Below are 20,084 nucleotides of genomic sequence, written 5' to 3' on the forward strand. Positions count from 1 at the left end.
AGTTCTAAGTATTTCTTCCACAGATTTTCTAAAATCTCCTTTTAAAATGCATATGTCTGTTTTAAAAGCTATTTTATACTGACTACCTAACCAGCAATATTTTTTGTCCACAAGAAAATTTTAGTTCTCAAGGTGGCAAAAACCCCCCAATGCTAACACTGGAGACTGCCCTATTAATCACTTTCTTCTTGCTGAGCCTATGAGCTAGATGGTAGAAAAAATGAGACCAGCAATGAAGATATGACAGAAAAAACAAAATGGTCTCAGGAACAGTAAGTAGTATTATATGAACACACACACACATGCAAACACTCCAAAAAGCACACACAATACATATACAAGGTTTGTCACAAGAGTTCTATCTGGTTTTGAAAATATGCAGGGCCATGGTATTTTTTTGTAAGAGTGGTATTACAGCTCCTGTTGAGAAAGGAGTTCATCACATTAATTTAAATCTCCGATAAAATAAATTAGCTTTTTTATTGCCAGGTTGAACTACAGGGCTATGATTGTTATGTATTGCTACAATCTAAGTCTTAATGGCATTTTAGCCCTGTGGTGGTCAAACAGAAACCATTTCAAACCTTCTAAAGGCTATTAAAACATGTGCAGATGTCTGGAAAATTAATACTATTATCTAACTCTAACCTTTTGCCTGTAGGAGGAAAAGGAGAGTGAAGGCTCGGGGAAGAAGTTTTAGATCAATACATGGCAACCGAGGAGGGTAAGCACCGTTCACATGAAAGTTCATTGGCTGTGAACAAGTGATTCAAGTGAGCAGATTCATCCTTATTTGGATTTCACTGAAATCATTCATTTACTCAGAAAAATAATTTAAGAGAGATGAGCAGCATTTTTGCAATCCTTCCTCACTGCTGTTTCCCAAGGTCCAGCAATCTAGACACTGGAAAGGTTCATTCATTTAAATGACAAGAGCATGAATTTGTCAAGGTTAATGTTGAACAAGCCATATTTTCCTTGCCTCAGTATTATGCATTAAAAGGTTTCTCCATCCCTCCACCCTCTTTTGTGTGTGTGTGTGTCTGTGTGCCTGTGTGTGTGTAATATTGTCAAGATGACATATGAATTGAAAGGAATTTAAAAGTAGGAGGAGAATTTCAAGAAATACTTTTATTGTTAGTTTAAGGCTTTTACATACGTATTTTTTCTCCAACTCTAATGCATTGTTTTTGTTTCTGACAGAATAATTTCTAATAAGGAGAGACTTTTTTTCTTGAATACCTGGATACAAAGTATTTGATTCTATCTTTTTTCCTAAAAAGCACTTACTTAAAGTATAATTTAGAAAGAGTAAGTGGGCAGATTCCCGGCTGGTAGGAATTATTGGCTTCACTTCTACTACTGAAATGAAAAGAATTTCTGACAGGTTGGGAATTGTCCCACAGACTTCCCCAACTTTTGCTGTTTTTTCAGAAACAAATCTTCTAGAGGGTCATAGTGTACCTTTGTTGTGGTATCACAGAATCACTGAATATTCTGAGTTGGAAGAGACCCACACGGATCATCAAGTCCAGCTCTTAAGTGAATGACCCATATGAGGATCAAACCCATGGTGTTGGTATTATCAGCACCATGGTCTAACCAACTGAGCTAATTTCATTTTTGGAAGTCTCAAGTCTGACCACTTGCCATCTCGAAATGGCACTTCAAGTTCTGCAACATTTATCCTGATATAAAAAAACCATAGGGCTTGTGTGCAGGATGGAGTACAACTCTGTAGATCTGGTGATCTTAATAAGCATCTCGAGTCTTTAGAATTCTGGAATTCCACCAACCTACTCTGGAACGATGATAAATTTCAGAAGGATCTCACAATCAGTCTGGTCATGCAAGCTAAGAAACTTGCTAAAACTGAAACACAGGTGAGGTGGGAGAGCCAGTGCTGGTACCAACAGGGAGGGTTGGTACCATGCACCATAGTGGATGCACGGAGGATATGACAGTACAGACCTGTGCTGCCCATGTTCATCTGCACCTCGCTCCTACTCCCCTGCCAGCAGAATACTAGGAAATGGAAAATGGGAAATGTCAGTCATTGCTCCTGCAAGGGAAGGTACCATGCTTTCCAAGGACTTGGATTGGCCTTGTGAGTGCCAGGGCTAAGCCCTGGCATACGATGACAGGGAAGAGTCCCCTAGAAGAGTCCCCTAGAAGCATCCTCTTCCCACTACCAGAGGCAACCTGCCCCAGGCTGGGAGCAGCTGAGAGTTTTACCTCTGGCATAGATGGCTGAGAACTGCAAACTCTCTCAGCAGCTGTCTCTGCTCAGAAGAAGCTGTGCCAACCAACATTTGATTAGGAGTCTGTGCCCTTGTGAACAGATTGTTTTTTTCACGGTAGATAAAAGCAGGGCTTAGGAGGTATTACATAGGAATTTCAAAAGGGGTCAGCTCCTGTTTTGGCACAAGATAAGTAGCTAGATTTTTAAAAGAGCTCAGCACAATGCCTGATCCTGTGTGCATGAAGGACCTAAAGAGCTAAATTAATGGTTAATTCTATTTGTTGTTCCCCTATGAACTGGTGAAGACTGGTAGCAGAGCAGAGAGTACCCATATTTCTGATTATTGTCAAAATCTCCCAAGGATCATTTAGTGGAATAAATCTAAGTGAGCCTCTAAAATACAGTGCTAATCTCTGATTCGTGCTCACACTTGCAGTATCTATAATTCATAATAATTATGCCTAGACCTGTGCCAGTGCCTGCATCTACTGTACAGAAAAAATACACAAGGCTTATTTAGAGAAAAGGAGTTAATATTAAGTGATAGGAAACTTATTAAAAAATGATGGAGCATTTCTGCTTTTAAAATATAACTGAATATAAAAATGTAGGATCAAAACACTACAAAAATTAAGTAGCTCATCTCTGAAATTGTATACCAGAAAGATGACCTGAAGAGTGGGAGTATGTTTGAGATTTTTAAAGCACTGATATTAATTCAAGATGCCATTACTTTGGCAGTCTGTTTTCCATACTTCCAGTGCAGTAAGTTGGAGTTTAATTCATTATGTTGAAGATGCCCTTGTAATGCATACAGGACAAAGAAAAAGCACTGCACCTTCGTGCACCCAGACATCAGTCAGTGACTAATGAAACACAGCTTGCCCTATCTAGAGAAAGAAAAAAGGGTGAATGCAGTCTAAAAATGCTAAAAATACAGAAAGACTCAAGTCTCTCAGTATCACATTGTTAAAGATTTAATGACGAGGGTAACTTTTCCTTTTAGCTTGTCCTTATCAAGAGAGATACCCAGATGGTAATTTAAGAGTTAAGGCACTAATGGACTCTTCAGTTTCACTGAGCACCTACGTGCTGATTTTATCTTGCAATACAGTATTTCACATTCTCAGCGAAGTCAACAGAGATTTAGTCAATAGTGTCACGGCCTTTGGATGAGGATTTGAATCTTACCAGTATCCAAACCATCATTAAAGAAGATAGGTCATTTGGGAAACAAAGGAGAGCATTAGTAAAATTCAATACTAAAAGATGGGGTTGGTTCAGTAGGTGTTTTATGATTCACTATGAGCAACATTTTGTTCTAATTAGCAACTCTTTCTTCTATGCACAGTATCTGTAAGAGTATAAAAAAATATAAAGTATATCACAGGAAAATTAATTTTTTCATAACAGATGGCAACAGAAAATACCTATTGAGTAATCTTATGTGCTTCAACTCACTTAGCATAATGTAAGTTTGTTTCATTTGATGGAATGTGTAATTTTATATTACTAGCAAATTACACTGACCTGATATAATCTGAACAGTTTAAATGTTACCAAGCAGAGTACTTACTGGAACACCTATTTCTCAGTAAAAAAGCCATAATTCCATATTGTTTCTTGTCTTCAATGTGCCACTGCACTTAAACAATAGTAACAAAACCACAGTTATAAAGCAAAATATAAATGAAGTTTTATATGTATTGCGTGTAATAAGAGATGAAATGAATCCTTTATCTATTGTTGTCTCATATACAGTCTTGCACAGTTATCCTTCGTTTAAGTCTCAAAGTCTTAAGAAAACAAATATGAACGACACACTTAACTCCATCAGTGCAATAAGAAGAAAATGACAGATCTGTAATAATAAAGGTTATATTTCTGTAATGCTTTAGAATTTCAATAGATTTCCACTTTACCACAAGAAAAAGCCCTTTAAATCTTTGAATCATTTAATTTTATACATTCTTTTGGTATTTCATTTGGGAGTTACGGAGTGTGAAATATGCACCATGATGAGAAAACAATTACCCAGCACACCTGTTGTTTGAGCACACTACATTTAGGCAGGACTTGCAGTGGCTACTATTTTATTCCACTGTGAAATCCAAAATTGGGAGGCTTTAAAAGCTGACCTGATGACATGAACTCACCCTTTTATATGTAACACATGGCTTGTACTTACCACATCACATACTGTGATAACATTAGAACAAATCCATGCTAATTTTTGCTATCAGAATGGCAGTGAGAAAGATTTTCCCATTTAGAAAGGGAACCTGAATGAATGACTCTTGACTTAAATACAACAACTATATATTAAAAAAAATCTGTAAACTTCAAAACTAGAAACACAGCAGACAAAAAAATGTTATGTTTCATACAAAACATAAACATATGTGTAACTCATGGAGTTTTCACTAAATTCACAGTCTAGAATACAGGCTGCCTCTAAGCAGCCTCTGTACTTACACTTGACCATTTACGTAGGGATTCACATGATAAGTTGCTAATATATCTTGCTAATACATTCAACAAACAGAACAGGCTAAAAGATTGTTCAAAAGCATTGTACATATAACTCCATGGAATAAAAAAAGCATATTTTTCTAATGTTTACTAGAAGCGTGAAGCACAGGACAAGTCTGGAAAGGAAGACAGCAATACTATTTCCTATTGTGGAATTCCTTCCTTTTTTCTTAAATTTATTCCCATACAGAAAGTACACAATAAAGGAAAAACCATGAAAAACATTCTTGTACTTAATGACTCTGCCCACACACTTGCTTAGGGTTTCAAATGCTATATTGGATTCCTGCCATCATGTGTATCATCACTGGTAATAAAAATCTATGCATAGAATAAAGAGAAATCTATGGTTCACCCTTTGTCAGTTGCTTATTTTTCTTTGTCTAAAAATAGGCAGTAAAAATCTTACTTTTGTTGTTAAGGCCTGTCACGTCAGTACAGCCCCACCATTTTCCTCATACGTGCTTACTCTGAAACACCGTCTTTGCTCTTCAGAACAATGTCTATACATTTCTTCAAAACTTGAAAAAAACCTGCTCTCCTCAGTCAGAATCATTCATAAATACTTCACCAAAGATCACTTGTGGCTTTCCTAAAGATTATTTGCTCATTTGATTTACTGGTTTTGGTATCGCTGTAGCAATTTATTCTAATAATAAATAAGGGAAACAGCTCATTTTTAGATTTGGTATCTGAAAATTGTCTATTTAAAACTGTATCACAAAATGTCATGTTTGTGTTGATATGAAAAGCCTTTCAGTGCTTTTGTGGGGAACCTCTCAAGGCTAGTTAAAATACTTGGACACAGGAATGCTTAGCAGTTGGGAGTAATTTTCTCTTAAAACTATTATAATTCTCATCAGAACTACATGCCCTGGGAGCTTTAGCTAATGTTTTGTTTTTGTTTGAGAGCAAATTGCTAAGAACTGAGGTGTTGAAATAAGGGAAAACAGTCTGACAAGAAGGCAAATCACCAAAATGCAAATTACTGATGGAGCAGACCTATCAGGTCAGTTGATCTCACTCACTTATAATAAAATATTGTTCTGCTCTTGCTTTAGGTTGAACTGTTGGGATGGATACTACCCTACCTCTCCTCTCATACATTATGCCATGGCCTATAGCAAAAATTTTTGTTATGTTCCTTTATCAGCCTGAATTAGATTTAGATCTAGCAAATTATTTTGGCAAATGTCTTGTTTTGAGAATGAGAGTCTTGCAGTTTGCTCAGTTGGAAAAGAGCATGTCAGGATTCTCCCATATTACAGAGTGGTGTTCTTCAGGGACAAGAGAAGCCATTTCATCCCAGGGATCCCACAAGGCTGCTTAGAGATCTACACACCATGCCTGTGATTTAAACACTCATAAGCACAAGTCCCTGTGACTGGAGATGGCCTGCGGAGAGCCACTGCTGAGGATGACATCCAACGATTCCCAGCACTCTCCCAAACACCTGTTTATCTCAGAGCTCCTTCCGCAGCTGGCAGCATATCAGATACACTGCCAAATTCTTTCAGATGTTATGCTACTGCTGTGTATTCAAAACTAGAAGTCATATGGCTTAGGGAGGTTAGATGGAGTTTCTCCAGAGGGGGGGTGTTTCCCCTCCTTCTCTCATTGCCGACTTTGGTCACTCATTCATCTAACCAGTTGGTTCTCATGATTACTTTATTTGTGTAATGTTTCTTCAGCATATATTTGGCACTGCAAACAGGGCAAGTAAGAAATATGGTTTATAGTGTACTATTAAATGTTGATGATTTAAGCTGAGATGAAATACAGACTTTCAAAGTTCTGCTTTTCTGTCTTCTCAGATGTTATTGGTGAGTGAGAACGTGACACAAACAGAAAGCAGATATCAGTTTACTGTGATAGTGTAAGACTGGAAACAATGACAGTATCTTCACATGAAGAAAATGTTCCTTTAATTTGTTCTGGAAAATCTCAAAAAGCTTTGAGTGTTCCATACTAGATCACATACAGAAGCATTCTTATAATTTCTCATGCCTACAAGGCTGGAGGCTCTTTCCTGGGACAGTAATTGTGCACTTTGGTAGCCTTGAACTGGAGGAAGCACTCGAGCAGGGCTACAGCCTGGAATCTTCCGATAACCACAGGTAGCGTAAAACCCACCATTACACCTCTTAATAGGTGCTCTACTTGCAACCTAATTCTTGGATAAAGGTTAATGTACTGGTTTAAACTTAATATATCTCAAACATGCTTTACATTTATGTGATTACCTTTTTCTCTGTTGATACAGCCCTGGAGATTGTCCTACCTTTTAAGCAGTATTCCATTACTGCTGAATCAATTAGCAGATCTGGAATTAACTTCTTCTTCAAGCCACCAGTCCTGATTTTTGAGTAAATAAATATCACTACAGATACTGCCACACCTTATTTAGATTTATATGTTTACTGAGAAGAAAAGGACAGAGATTGTTCTGGAGATGGACTTTTCCAGAAGATTTGCAGAGAAGCATACCCTGACAATCTAATCAATACAAAGGAATAAATGTGAAGTAAGCAAATAAGCAGGCCAACTGCAGGAGTTTCATGACTTTAATACAATTTGCTCATCTTGGTATGAAGTTCGCCTGCTCTCTCAAGAGCCTGGAGGCACAAGGCAGGACCAGCTTATGTGAGTTGGGAATTCTACTGCTACTTAGCATATAATAGTCCAGTTACTGAAATGTACTTTGGAATGCTGACAAACTGTTTTCTAACGGTGTGTGATGATCTTTAGTTTTAATTTCAAACCCTAAATACCTACTTTCTAAAATTCTTGAATACTACACATATCTCATTGCTGTAAAGTGATGCAACTTTGCTTTTAACCTCCTGCTTCAGACATCATCACGTCTAATGACGTCTGAACCAAAGGTCGAACTCTGAGCCCAGATATTCTGTCTTCTTTTGTCAGGTGTTAGGGCAATTAATTGCCCTCTTTTTCTCCCCACATAAAATAATGCAGCTGTTGCAATTTACCCCTTCCTGCCAAGTTGTACAGCTGTTTCCATCAAAATACATACAGCTACACTCTGTCTTATACATCAGGGCATAGTTTTCAGGTTATTAAAAGAGCTAATATGAATGCAGTTATAATAAAGTAATTATTATTTAAATTGACCTTCTGAGAATTCAGTGCACTGTGCTGTAGAATTTTAGACAAAAGTTTAGACTTAAAATTAAACAGTGTGGATGGTAAATGTAACTAATCTGGCCAGAGAAACACAAGGAGAAAATAGATGCTTCAAGAGACCTCCCTGCTTTGTTCTGGGGTTGATAAAGTAGAATTTTTATGATGGAAATAAAATGGCAATGAAAATATAGTTTAGGATCAGAGACATTGTAAATCTTATGATTAGAAATATTATCTTATACTTTCCCAACTATGAAAATTTTATTACTTATTTAATCAAATAAATCAACTCAATAAATTTTGATAGTTGCCACTTTTTCATACCTTTCACTAAAGATTCCCTGAAGGCTTTAAAACAGAAACCCCATGACAGTAACTTTCTGGGTGAAAAGTGGAAGTAGGACTTCACCCATGGGAACAATTCAGCTGGTAAACATCTTGAATTTGTGCAAACAGAGATACATAATATAAAAAAAAAATACTGGCTTCTTTGTCAGAAGGCAAATCCTGACCTGATATCCTCAGTAACTTTATACAAGTCTTCACTGTTGTAAAAGAAGGATATGTAATATCCAAATTAGGTTCAATGCCAGTAGTTATGCTTTCAGGTATGAGTGGAAAAAGAGAGTAACTAAAAGAAATAGATCTGTGCCTCAAAACTGAGCAGTCTATACACAATGCGTTCAAAAAAAGTCTGTGAGATGCCACACCTAAGAAGCAGAAAAACACTGTAATTTGGTGATTTTAGTAGTTTAAATTTTCTGTGAAGAAAACACTGCATCATTTAGAAAAAATAAGACAAAGACAGAAATGCAGTGATATTGACATTTAAAATATTTTTCATAGATGCTATACATCGCCATGAGCAAAGCAGAAGGGATAAATTTCATCTAAAGCTTCTTATTCCTACTCTTGCATCCTCTCTTTGGATTTGTCTTATCCCTTCAGCATCCTTCTGTATATCACCTCCACAGATTTCACTCTTCACTTCAAATGAGTTTTGCTCTGCTCAGTTTTAAATCTTGGCCTATTATGCCCAACTATTTCTCCCACTTGCAGATGAAATACAAGGTGGCTCAATAAAACGGAGTTCCTGGTTTTATTTCCAAACCCCTCTTGCTATGACAGGCAGCATTTAATATCTTTTTAGCAACCACATTAAAAGAGGAAAATTAAGGCTGCTTAGGCAGAAGCTACTCTTGTGTCCAAATTTTAACTAAAACTTTTGCTTTTTCTCACATGGTGCTGACACAAAACACTTTTCCAAGGCTTCATCATTTTAAAAAAGCTGTTTCAGAGAGACTGCCTGAAAATAATAATAATGATAATAATAATAAAGTTGATCAGCCTCCTCCTTATTTATCTACTCTAATACTGGTTCTGTAAATCACACATTTCAGCTAGAAAGAATGTTCCCAGAAAGACAGGGTAGGTCTTAAAACCGTCTACAGTATCAGAGGTGAAAAAAAAATCCTAAGTTAACTCTTTCTCCTTCTTACATTTCGCAGCAGAGACTGCATTACTTATCTTTTCATGACAGGAGTGATCTGTGTCACTCCCTACAAGCAGTAAGTGCACCAAAATTTCTGGCAGAAAAGGACTTACATGGCAATACACACCATCACATGCCTCAATACATATTGCTTTAAAAATACTATTAGGACCTTCAACTTCATTAGTACTTACATTCTTGTAAATGCATGAAAATGTAATACTTTTAATATCATTTTTATGGTGCAGGATTCCTGAGGCAGTCATGAAAACCATATTACATGATTTTTTTTTTTTTAATTGGTAGCAAAATCAGGGTTTTTTTGAACTGTGTGAGAAGCATGATGAAAACAAAAACAGGGCAATTGGCATGGCATGAGGGCCATTACTCTCTGGTCAAATTTAAAACATTTGTATCAATTATTTCATTGAAAAAATTGTGAACTATCTAATTTCTAAGACACACGAAACATGTATTATTTGCTCTGCAATCACACATACAAAAAACCTAGGGTAATGATGAAATCTATTCTAATTTTAAAAAAAAGAAATCTATATTTCTGTTCAAATCTGAGAAGTCAAAATGTTTATGGTTTAAAAATAAGTTTACTTTGTAATACAAAAGTCTTCTAATGTCAAATAGAGAATAATTGGATGGTAATATACAACCAAATCACAGAAGCTGATATGCAGAAAAAGTAACTAATTCTACTTATTTTAGATATTGCCCTCTACTATGGCACTCTTCAAAATTTCTAGTTGTACTAAGTGTGACTACTCCTGGGATGAGGTCAGCATTAAATAAAATTGAACTGTATTGTATCAGAATGTACAGGAAAGGTGAGAACACCACCTGCCCCCTGCCCCCAGTTAGCAGTATTTGCCCATTCACTTTGATTGGGGTCATGATTTAACAGGAATGTCCTTAAGCACATATTTAGAACTTTCCTGTAGAGTGACACACTGAAACCAATATTTACCTACTGCTCTAAAACTGAGCTCTATGTGCATTTCCAAGAAGACATAATCCAAACTGCGCTTTAATTCTATGCAGGCACACAACAGTATTTGTTTAATTTCAGTCCTAAGAAAACACCCTTCTTCAGATGTGTTTCAGATTTCAGACTTCAAGATCACAGACTTCACAGCATTATTTGAGTCTGAAGTACATTTAGAGGATAATTATATTTCTGGAAACTCATGAATTTACTGGGGTATTTTTTTGTTAAAAAAAAGGACATATGAAATGTCTTAACAGAAGTTCTTCTTTTTCTGATGTACACTGCAACTTGTTCTCCGCTTTTTTTTCCCCAGGGGGGTGAAAACCTGTTGATAGCAACAGTAGGAACGTAACAGCAAATTTTGCTCCAGGAAGACCTAGACTTTGCAAATGAACTTAATTCCCTTTTGTCCTCAGACAATAAAGATAATTCAAGTGAAAAGCAGGGGGAGGGGAACCTATACACATTAGTTCCTGCCAATATGTGCAAGAATAATGATGTAAAATAGCTTGAATCCCTCAGGAAAACCTGTTTTTCATTTGGTTCTTTCTTCTACCTGGTGCAACTTCATCTCTTTCAACTTCTTTCACACCTGTCACACAATCTGATTTCAAAGAACTCAAGTCAAAGCATTGATCCCACTTTTCAGATGCTATCTAACACTTCCATAACATTCCTAGAATAACCTGGCTTTATTATTGTCATACAAGGAATTGGGAATAGGAGTATGTACAGAGTACGACTTCTGTGCAATCTAACCCCAAACTAACACAGACTGGATTTAGACACTTTGGAAAAAGAAAGGTAGAAAAAGAAAGAAGAAAGGGAAGAAGGAAGACAAAGAAAGAAAGAAAGAAAGAAAAGGAAAGACAGAAGGAAAGGAAAAAAGAAAGGGAAAAAAGAAAGTGAAAAAAGAAAGAAAAGAACCACCCTAAACCAGGAAGAAGGAGCAGGGGATGTGACTGTCAAAAGCAGAAGTGAGCAATAAGGATCCATGCTGTTGTGGATGGGTCAGAAACTGTGAATGGATAAATACAAATTAGTCCTCTATACAGGGGACTATGAAGGATGAAATAAATCAGGGAGCAAGGGACAAGAAATCAGAAGACAGGAGGTGCTGACCTAGCAATACCTAAATCAACAAAAAATCAAGAGACCGAACAAGAACCTGAGGATAACTCAAGAATCCAGATCCCTGTGATGGTGACCTGGCACCACCCTGCCTGTGTTTTAGAATTCCACAGCAATTACGACTATTTGCCCTCACCATGGGGATTCCCTTGTCTTTAACAGCAGCTGTGAGAAGACCACGTTTCCTAAATAAACAGACAAGCCTGATGAGAGTTAGCAGACCTCAGCTGTTGAGCAACAGTGCAAGTGCCAAATTGTACTTTGAGATAAAGATGCAGAGCAGCAAGGATTTAAGTGAGATGCACATTTAATATCACTTATGTAGCTGACATGACCTGCAAAGGTTTAATTAGTCCTCATTTGCTGTTCTCCCAGCTCATGGTCAGATCTGTTGGAACTTCTGCAAAGCAATTCTACTTCTAAAAAAGAGTGATAAAGTGATGGATTCACTCACAATAATGGACTTTGCCAAATGAAAAGGGATACTGAAACATCTCTTAGTATTCCAGAATGGCAAATGAGTGGGAGATAGGTCACTTGGTTTCTCAGCTATATACTCCCATAAAACAATGGCAAAAAAAAATCACTCCAAGCCTATGAAGATGTTCTTAAGCACTCGCAAGTAAGCTGAAACCAGGACAGTATCACATATGGCAAAAGTTAAATAAATGGGCTGTCTTCTCACAGGAAATTACACTGTTCACCATCAAGCAGAATGTTAAGGAATCCGAGCTTCTCCCCTGCAGAGGGATAATGAACCCATATCATTCCATTTATCATAGTGAAGAAGCACCAAAAAAAGTAAGTTACTCTGCAGGTGTGCTCCTCTCTCCAGATTTGCACACAATATCTAGTCACAGTTCATTGGCACACACTTTCAATTTCAATGGGATCAGATTATAGATAATGGATATTCTTCTAATATATTAAATCTATCAACTGTCATTTCCCGTTTATTGACATAACCTTAAAAGGAAGAAAAGTATTTTATAATTGTAAGAAATATAAAGCTCATAGCCTGCTTTCTGCAAAGGCCATTTCCTACCTGAAGGAGGAGGTCAGAAGCTGGTTTGACCTTCTGCTGGAAAAGCACACTTAATGTTCGATTCTGTTGTTCCAAATCAAAAACTCTCATTTTCAGCTTTATACATTCCTCCCTCAAACCCTGCAGCACAAGGGAAAACAGGAAAATTAGAAAGCAGGTAAAAGAAGCACTTAAAAAGCTCTAAGTAATGTCAGATACTAAGAAGAAATAAACATACAACTTTTAAAATAGTATAAATCGGAAATGTACTACTTCATTTTCTCTAGTTGTTTGATCATCCAGGATAACATTAAAAAAATCTTGTAGCGACCAACAGTAGTTACCTGTCACCTTCTTTTGGAGTTTTCTGTTAGGATAAAAGTGACTTTGCTAGCAATGTGTTTCATTTTGCAGCTGACACAAAGCAAAAAGCAGCAATTAATATATGACTATTGTAATAAGCATTAAGCTAAGGAAAAAACATAATCTACAGCAAACCAGGCAGAAGCTCAGAGTGGTACTGTGCCTTCAAGGTACTATTCTGAAGTCTGATCTCCTCCTTCCTTTTTTGGGACTAACCAAACCATTGCTGTGGCTGTTGTGGATGGTCTGCATCCTCCCCACTGTAACTGGGGGAAGAAGAGCTGGAAAGCAGAGAGAACCTGGGAGTGCTGGTGACAGCAGTTGAACATGAGCCAGTGTGTGCCCAGGTGGCCAAGAAGGCCAATGGCATCCTGGCTTGTACGAAAAATAATGTGGCCAGCAGGACCAGGGCAGTGATTGTCTCCCTGAACTCAGCACTGGTGAGGCCACACCTCAAGTCTTGTGTTCAGTTCTGGGCCCCTCACGACATGAAAGACATTGAAGGGCTAGAGGGAGTCCAGAGAAGGGCAATGGAGCTAGTGAAGGGTCTGGAGCACAAGTCCTATAAGGAGCAGCTGAGGGAGCTGGGGATGTTTAGCCTGGAGAAAAGGAGGCTCAGAGGGGACCTTTCACTCTCTACAACTCCCTAAAACGAAGTTGTGGCCAGGTGGGGGTCAGTCTCTTTGCCCAGACAGCAACTGATAGTTGCACCAGGGAGGCTCAGATTGGATATTTGGAAAAATTTCTTAATGGAAAGGGTTGTCAAGCATTGGAACAGGCTGCGCAGGAGAGTGATGGAGTCACAAGCCCTGGAGGTGTTTAAAAACCCTGTAGGTATGGCACCTGGGGACATGGTTTAGTGTTGGGCTTGGCGGTGCTGGATTAATAGTTCGACTCGATGATCCTCAAGGACCTTTCCAATACAAGCAATTCTAGGATTCTATGAAAAGCCCTTAAAATTAACCATTAGAAGCAGAGGTGAACTGTAAAACCATTAAAGCCATTAATGGTTTTCAGATATAGCAAATATCTATCTATCTTCAATGTAAAAGCTGCTTTTCCTGGCCATTTGGAAGAATAAAGGATTCTTTCAGAGAGAGGATTTTGGAGAGAAAGAGAATCTGAAACTACGCTTTTCAGCATAATCTGTACAGCTGTCCATTTTGAGGTGTAAGGGATTCATAAACCAGGAAAAGCAGTCTCCTAATAAAGGTTACATTTAAAAATAATAAGCTGCAGCTGTATCTAGGGTTTGTTGTGTTTTTTTTAATTTACATCTCCAAAATACTTCCCCATATTCCTTTAAATTTAGGACATTTGCTGCCCTGTGGTATTGCCTAGCTCCTATTACTTTCCACCATATGAGGGTGGAGAAACAGGCCTCTGGATCCCCATATGCTGCCCTGTCAATACCATTAACAACACAATGACCTGGCTTTATGAGATAACAAGTCGGAGGAGGAACTTGTGATCAGATGCAGCTTAAATTCTTGCCTACAGTTGCTTTAGTCTCTGCTGTAACCAGCACTGAGGTTAAAAGAGGTGAACACACAACAAAATATGCTCATCTTGAGACTTCCAGAAAATTGTAAACATCTTTTTATCCATAAGAATCAAATTTTATGACACTACCACATGAAGTTATTTTCTCTTGATAGTTTCATAACATTTGTTTTAGGTGGCTGTCAAGTGGCTCTTCAACTGAAATTGCTAGAGCCTTCCAACACGACCCCCAAAAAATCTTGAGTTTGATGTTTTGTAAAGCCCTAAAGCTTTGATTTCTATCAGTGAGACCTCTTATCCCTGGTCTTACACATGGCAATCTCTATTAGGAATAGAGATTGCAAGCATCAAGACCCATCATTATCTATCTTTTACAAATCAGAGACTTCAAAATTGAGCCTTGGCTGTTACAACAGTGCTTAACATTTCAACATTATTAAGTGTACTGAAAGGGAAAAATGATTCACAGAAACTAACAATGTAGAAAAAATTTAAATCCTAACAAGGCCTCTGCTCAAAACCTTCCTATGTTACAGTTTTAAAACTGGATGATTTATGGTTCAAACTTTGAAATTTCTGTAAAAAGTCAAATATAAGGTAGTAGATTACCCACCCAGATGCTATAAACCCTGCCAATGGTAATGCCACACATAGCCCAGAGGAGAAATGAGGCACATAAATGTAGCAGTATTCTGGTAAAATAAAGTCTGAGTTTAGAAAGTTGGAAGTCCTAAAATTACCAATTAATAAAGCTATCACATGTCTGAAGCCTATTATTCCTCTCCTGTGGGCAAAACGACTAGCTATTAAGATAGCAATCTCCCAAATGTTTAAGGTATTCCTATGGTTTCACTATAGTAATATCCAAGCATCCCTCTAGTCTTGCTTTATCTCCTCAGTATGAATGAGACTCACTCTTCTCCAAAATGGGATCCAACGCCCTCATTAGAGGGTCCACAATAACACTGTTCTTCCTCTGAACATGCTTCTTTCTGTTTTAATTAATAGTTAATTCACTTTTTATTTAATTGATGAAAATGAAGAAGAAATAACTTTCATACAGAGCCCAGAGTAAAAAAGTATTCTCCTGAATACAGTCCTATGGAAGAGAGTAATATGCAAAAACAGATACACAGATCACAAAACTATTTCATTAAGCGGTGTAACTCAAATTTCAAACTGTTAATACAGGTCTTACATGGAAAAAATATAAATAAGTATACAGTTCTCAGCACTCCAATCACCTCATGCTATATGAGAAGCCTTTGGGTGGAAGGAGAAAGAATGGATATTTTCAGTAAATATCATAACATACAGGTTTGCCTCAAATAATTTTGTTGTTTTTCTGACTTCCTAAATTTCTGAGAGGTAAAATTTTCTATAAATGGTAGAAAATCCACAGAATTTTGCTACATAACATTTGTGAAATTTTGCTGCATGTCTAATTCAGTACAAATCTCAAGTTAATATAGTTTATCCATAATCTCAGTAAAAAAAAGTCTCTCATGTTATAGAAATTCTATATGTATTGTAATGAATTATATATCGGAAAAGTGAACATTTAAGACTGTAATTCCATTTCAAGGATTTGGTGACATTGTTAAATCACTCAAGCTTTGCTCACTCAATTTGTGTCACCAGCTTCCCTCAGTGGAATCACAGTCTTTCCACATACTGGTGAGTGCACAGTGCTGTATTCCTTACATTACAGCATGTATTTAAATTAAGCAAAAATTAGTCCTTGAGGGACAATTTCAAACTCACAGCAAAGCCTATACAGTGTGTGCTACTGTACAAAATCACTCTTCTCTGTTTTCTGAAAGCTCTCAGCTTTTCTCCATGTCTTGCTATGCCCCAGAGGTGTGTTATCTCTCTGTGGCATGACTGGCTCTGTCTTACTGCTCAGCTGCATGACAGTGGATTTATCTGTTTGCTAGTTACTATTTAGGTTCTGATATCTACCTTTTTGGGACTGGTGTGAGGAGTGCAATTTCCTCTTTATTGTATGCTATTGTGTTCCTGTCTTTTCTTATAAAAGGACTTGTATGAACGGTGTCAGGAGCACTATAACAGTTAATATTCATTAGCATTTAGAAGAGTACCCTCTTTCCTCTTTCTATGGATATTAAATTACCTGTTATTACTCAGTAATAGGTAAGCAGCTGTTAAACCCCATCAACCCTAAGTAAATCACTTTATTAAATGTATTCAAATCTGGTTTTATGGTATCCATATGAACTCCTTGGTTCCTATGGGTTTGGGAGAGTTCATTACTGAGAAAGTATGTAGTCATCAAAATGTCTGACACCTTTGCAAAGGGAATCAGGAAGCTTCTCTCTTCATTGGGAAAACAATCATAATATTCCCAAACTAGAGATTAATATATTGAGATTAACCCTCTGGTAAATATTTCATCACATATGGTTTTATAATACAAAATGTGCATGAGCCTTTTGGGTATATTAACATGAGAAAATAACTCAATTTCCATTGAAAGTGCATTGAAAAACAGATTTGAGATTTTTTTTAAAAAATGGTTAAAGTTATATTTCTAAAAGGTGTCACAGCAATAGCTCTGCAGACTCTGCAGTTCTCTGATGATGCACAGACCGTGCACATATGTGTACACAGAGTAACACAGCACAGACAGCAACAGTGCAAGCTTCCCTGGATGTTGTGGCTTGCACAAACCACCTCCAAGCTGCAACACAATATCCCTCTTCCAGAGTAAAAGGCTTTGTTGTGCGTCTAAAAACCACAGGACTGAACAATGATATTTTCAACCCCAACCTGTGGTAACAACCGTGTGGCTTTTCTGTGATCACAGCTGTTGGGTGAACAGATTTAGGGAATGTTATTACTTCTGTATTCCTGATGCCAACTCGGGTCACAGGAATGTGTTACCTATGTAATGGGCAATGGCACCCTCCAGAGTCTTGCATCACACATCTACAGGTGACCTGAACATCTCTGTCTTCAGGACAGGATACCCCAGAGCAGACGTAATGAGGTCAGAACATCTCCCTGCACATCTTTTAATCTGTACAGGATGTCATAAAATCGATTCTCAGAAAATCTGCCCAAAACGGAGCTGAGAAGGGTATCCAGCCTTTTCCCTGAGTGGGTGGTCAAATGAAACTTTCTGCACCTATTTACAATTCATTTAGGTGCAGATGGTTCTGGGTGCGGATGTTTGTCTATCCCCGTGTCAGGGCACATTCCTCACTTTTAGGAGTTTATTTGGCAGCGTTAAAGGTCATCTTGCCCACATTTGAGCCATGCAGCAGCCACGCTACAGCTATGTCTGTACCCAGCCTCCTGCTTCCTTGATCCTGAGCTACATCCTGACTCCCTGGCTCGGCTTTGCTGGAACCTGTCTCCTCCCCATGGACCTGCCCAAGAAACACAGACCTGACCCTGACCACTGCCTCCAGGCCTGACCCTGACCCTGGGGCTCCACATCCTGCCTGCCCCACTGTCCCCCTCAGGGACACCCCTTTGCAGGGGGCATTCTGAATAACATTCTGCTGGACTGAATGATGTCCATGAGGGAGTCTTTGGAGTGTCTTCAAAAACTATTTGCATCTAGAAAGCTTTTGCGCTTATGGCAGAGATTTTTGATTATTTTAACTTGGTGTTTCTCGCTGCATTTTAAAAACATTATTACTTGTCCTGTCATTAAGTGTAGACAAAACAGTTTATATTCTGCTTTGCACTGTCTGCATTAAAAGACTGCATTTATGTCTCTTTCAGAATCATCTTTTTAAAACTAAATGATCCAAAGCATTTTAATAATGCCACATTCATCAAGTGGTCTAGATCTCACAAAAGATCATTTCATGAATATTGAAATGTTCATAGCTTATTATTATAGGTCTTTATATTTTGTTTGTCTTTCCTCAACAAAATGAAATCATGGAATCATCTTTAACTCGAAGACCACTTCAGAGAACTGAAACTTCAGACATGACTCAATCCAGAACAGACCATTATAGAAGCCATAGTGAATCTTTTCATTCTGCTGGGTTTATTATCACCCTACAAGAATTTTTCCTTTGAAGTACTTGTCTTGCTTACCCAGGAGAAGAGATCAGGAGGACAAGGTTTTTAAAGATAAAATACACATTCTCTATTGTGGGTCCCTAGACCATAAGTTGAGTAGCTGAAGGCCATTCCATATGAGGAGCCTTGTCTTTTCCTCAGAGAGGCACAGGCTCACACCAGGAATGTGAGTAAATGTGAGTGTGCCAGCTATTGACATGCACAGTAATTCATCTGTTTCACATTCCACAGGAATGGACTGTGGGAGCAACACAACTCGTTAGGGATAGGTAATGCAAAAATGAGCATTTAGAGGAAGGATTTTCAGATACTTTTGTGCCAATACTTAGGTAAACAACAAAAATTGAATATGGGTCACATACAATCAAGCCTTAAAAATGTCCAGACTCATGGATTTTCATTTCTCTTGGATTACAGAATCTTGACTTTGGGCCTGACATGTGGCAGCCTTGGTAACTAAATGTGTGCACAGTTTAAAAAATGTATGCTATGTAAATATATATGTATCTTTCAAATGAGGAAAGAACATCTGCAAACTCTAACTTACACCACAATACCCAAATCACAACTTACCTTTTGAGTAAGTAGAGCCTGAACAACCTGATTAGCTACCTGAAAGAAATAAGTAAAAAAAAATTAAGTATGTTATCATGTGTGGTTTTGCATAACAATACCTACTTTTGAGGCTTTACATTCTACTTTCCACCTACAACCACCACCAATTCTAGTGTTTTCATTATTTACAAGTATTTTAATATAGTATAATACTAGTAATAATACTAGTAAGACAATACTAGTAAGAATATACAATACTAGTAAGAATAATACCAGTAGATATTACTAGTAAGAATATATGAAATGAATGTCAACTACTTCTGTGCTAGTCCTCATTTTAAAAAAATGTGTACTGTATCAATTGCAGTGTGACGTGATGGACATTTGGTTAACTTCCGTCATCTTTTCTTTGGAGTAGATTAAACTTTCACAGTTCTATATGCAGCTGGTGTGCATCAGCATGGATTGACAGCATTCACTAGAGAGGATTTTACCAGCCGAGGATGGAGTCCTGAATGTTTTCATGAAGTTTAATTGTTTCTTGATTAAATATTGACAAAATGGTACATCTATCATGACAAGCAGAAACCATAAAGTGCCACGGAAAATTCAAGTAACTACTGTCATCAAAATGTGGTTGGAAGGCATTCACCCCACATAGCATAATTGACTTGAATGAGATTACACACCATTGATTAGGAGAACTATATATTCAACAGGGAATTTTGAAGTTATTTATTTTATACATCTTTTCTAATTTACATTTACCATCCAGCATAGGGGCGGCAAAGTGGAAGAAGGAAGAAGAGAAAGACGGGCTGAGATAAAACTCTCTGTTGATGACGTCTTGAATGTTCAAAACCAAATGTGCTCGTTACCACACAATTCACTGGCCTATGTTTTTGCTCCTGCATTTAGGTAGAGCAACTAGAGATCTCTCTCTGTGCAAAAAGAGATTTCTGATTTGGTTTTTGTTGACAGAAATTACAGTAAAGCATATGCATTGAGCCTTCTACCTCTTGGCAAATTAAATAAA

General features: G+C 37.5%; 1 protein-coding gene across 5 annotated transcripts in view; it reads right to left on the bottom strand.

Moving 5' to 3' along the window:
- NCKAP5 (NCK associated protein 5) overlaps positions 1-20,084 on the bottom strand; it is a 371,875-nt gene that overhangs the window by 76,384 nt on the left and 275,407 nt on the right. For all 5 annotated transcript variants that reach the window (XM_027679099.1, XM_027679100.1, XM_027679101.1 and 2 more), the window contains exons 9-10: positions 19,067-19,105; positions 12,587-12,706 (exon numbers count right to left, since the gene is read on the bottom strand). In XM_027679099.1, the coding sequence (XP_027534900.1) occupies positions 12,587-12,706; positions 19,067-19,105 (159 nt within the window). The remainder of the gene's footprint in view (positions 1-12,586; positions 12,707-19,066; positions 19,106-20,084) is intronic.

This window comes from Neopelma chrysocephalum, unplaced genomic scaffold (assembly GCF_003984885.1).
Source record: "Neopelma chrysocephalum unplaced genomic scaffold, ASM398488v2 Primary Assembly neopelma1_44, whole genome shotgun sequence".
Taxonomy (NCBI): domain Eukaryota; kingdom Metazoa; phylum Chordata; class Aves; order Passeriformes; family Pipridae; genus Neopelma; species Neopelma chrysocephalum.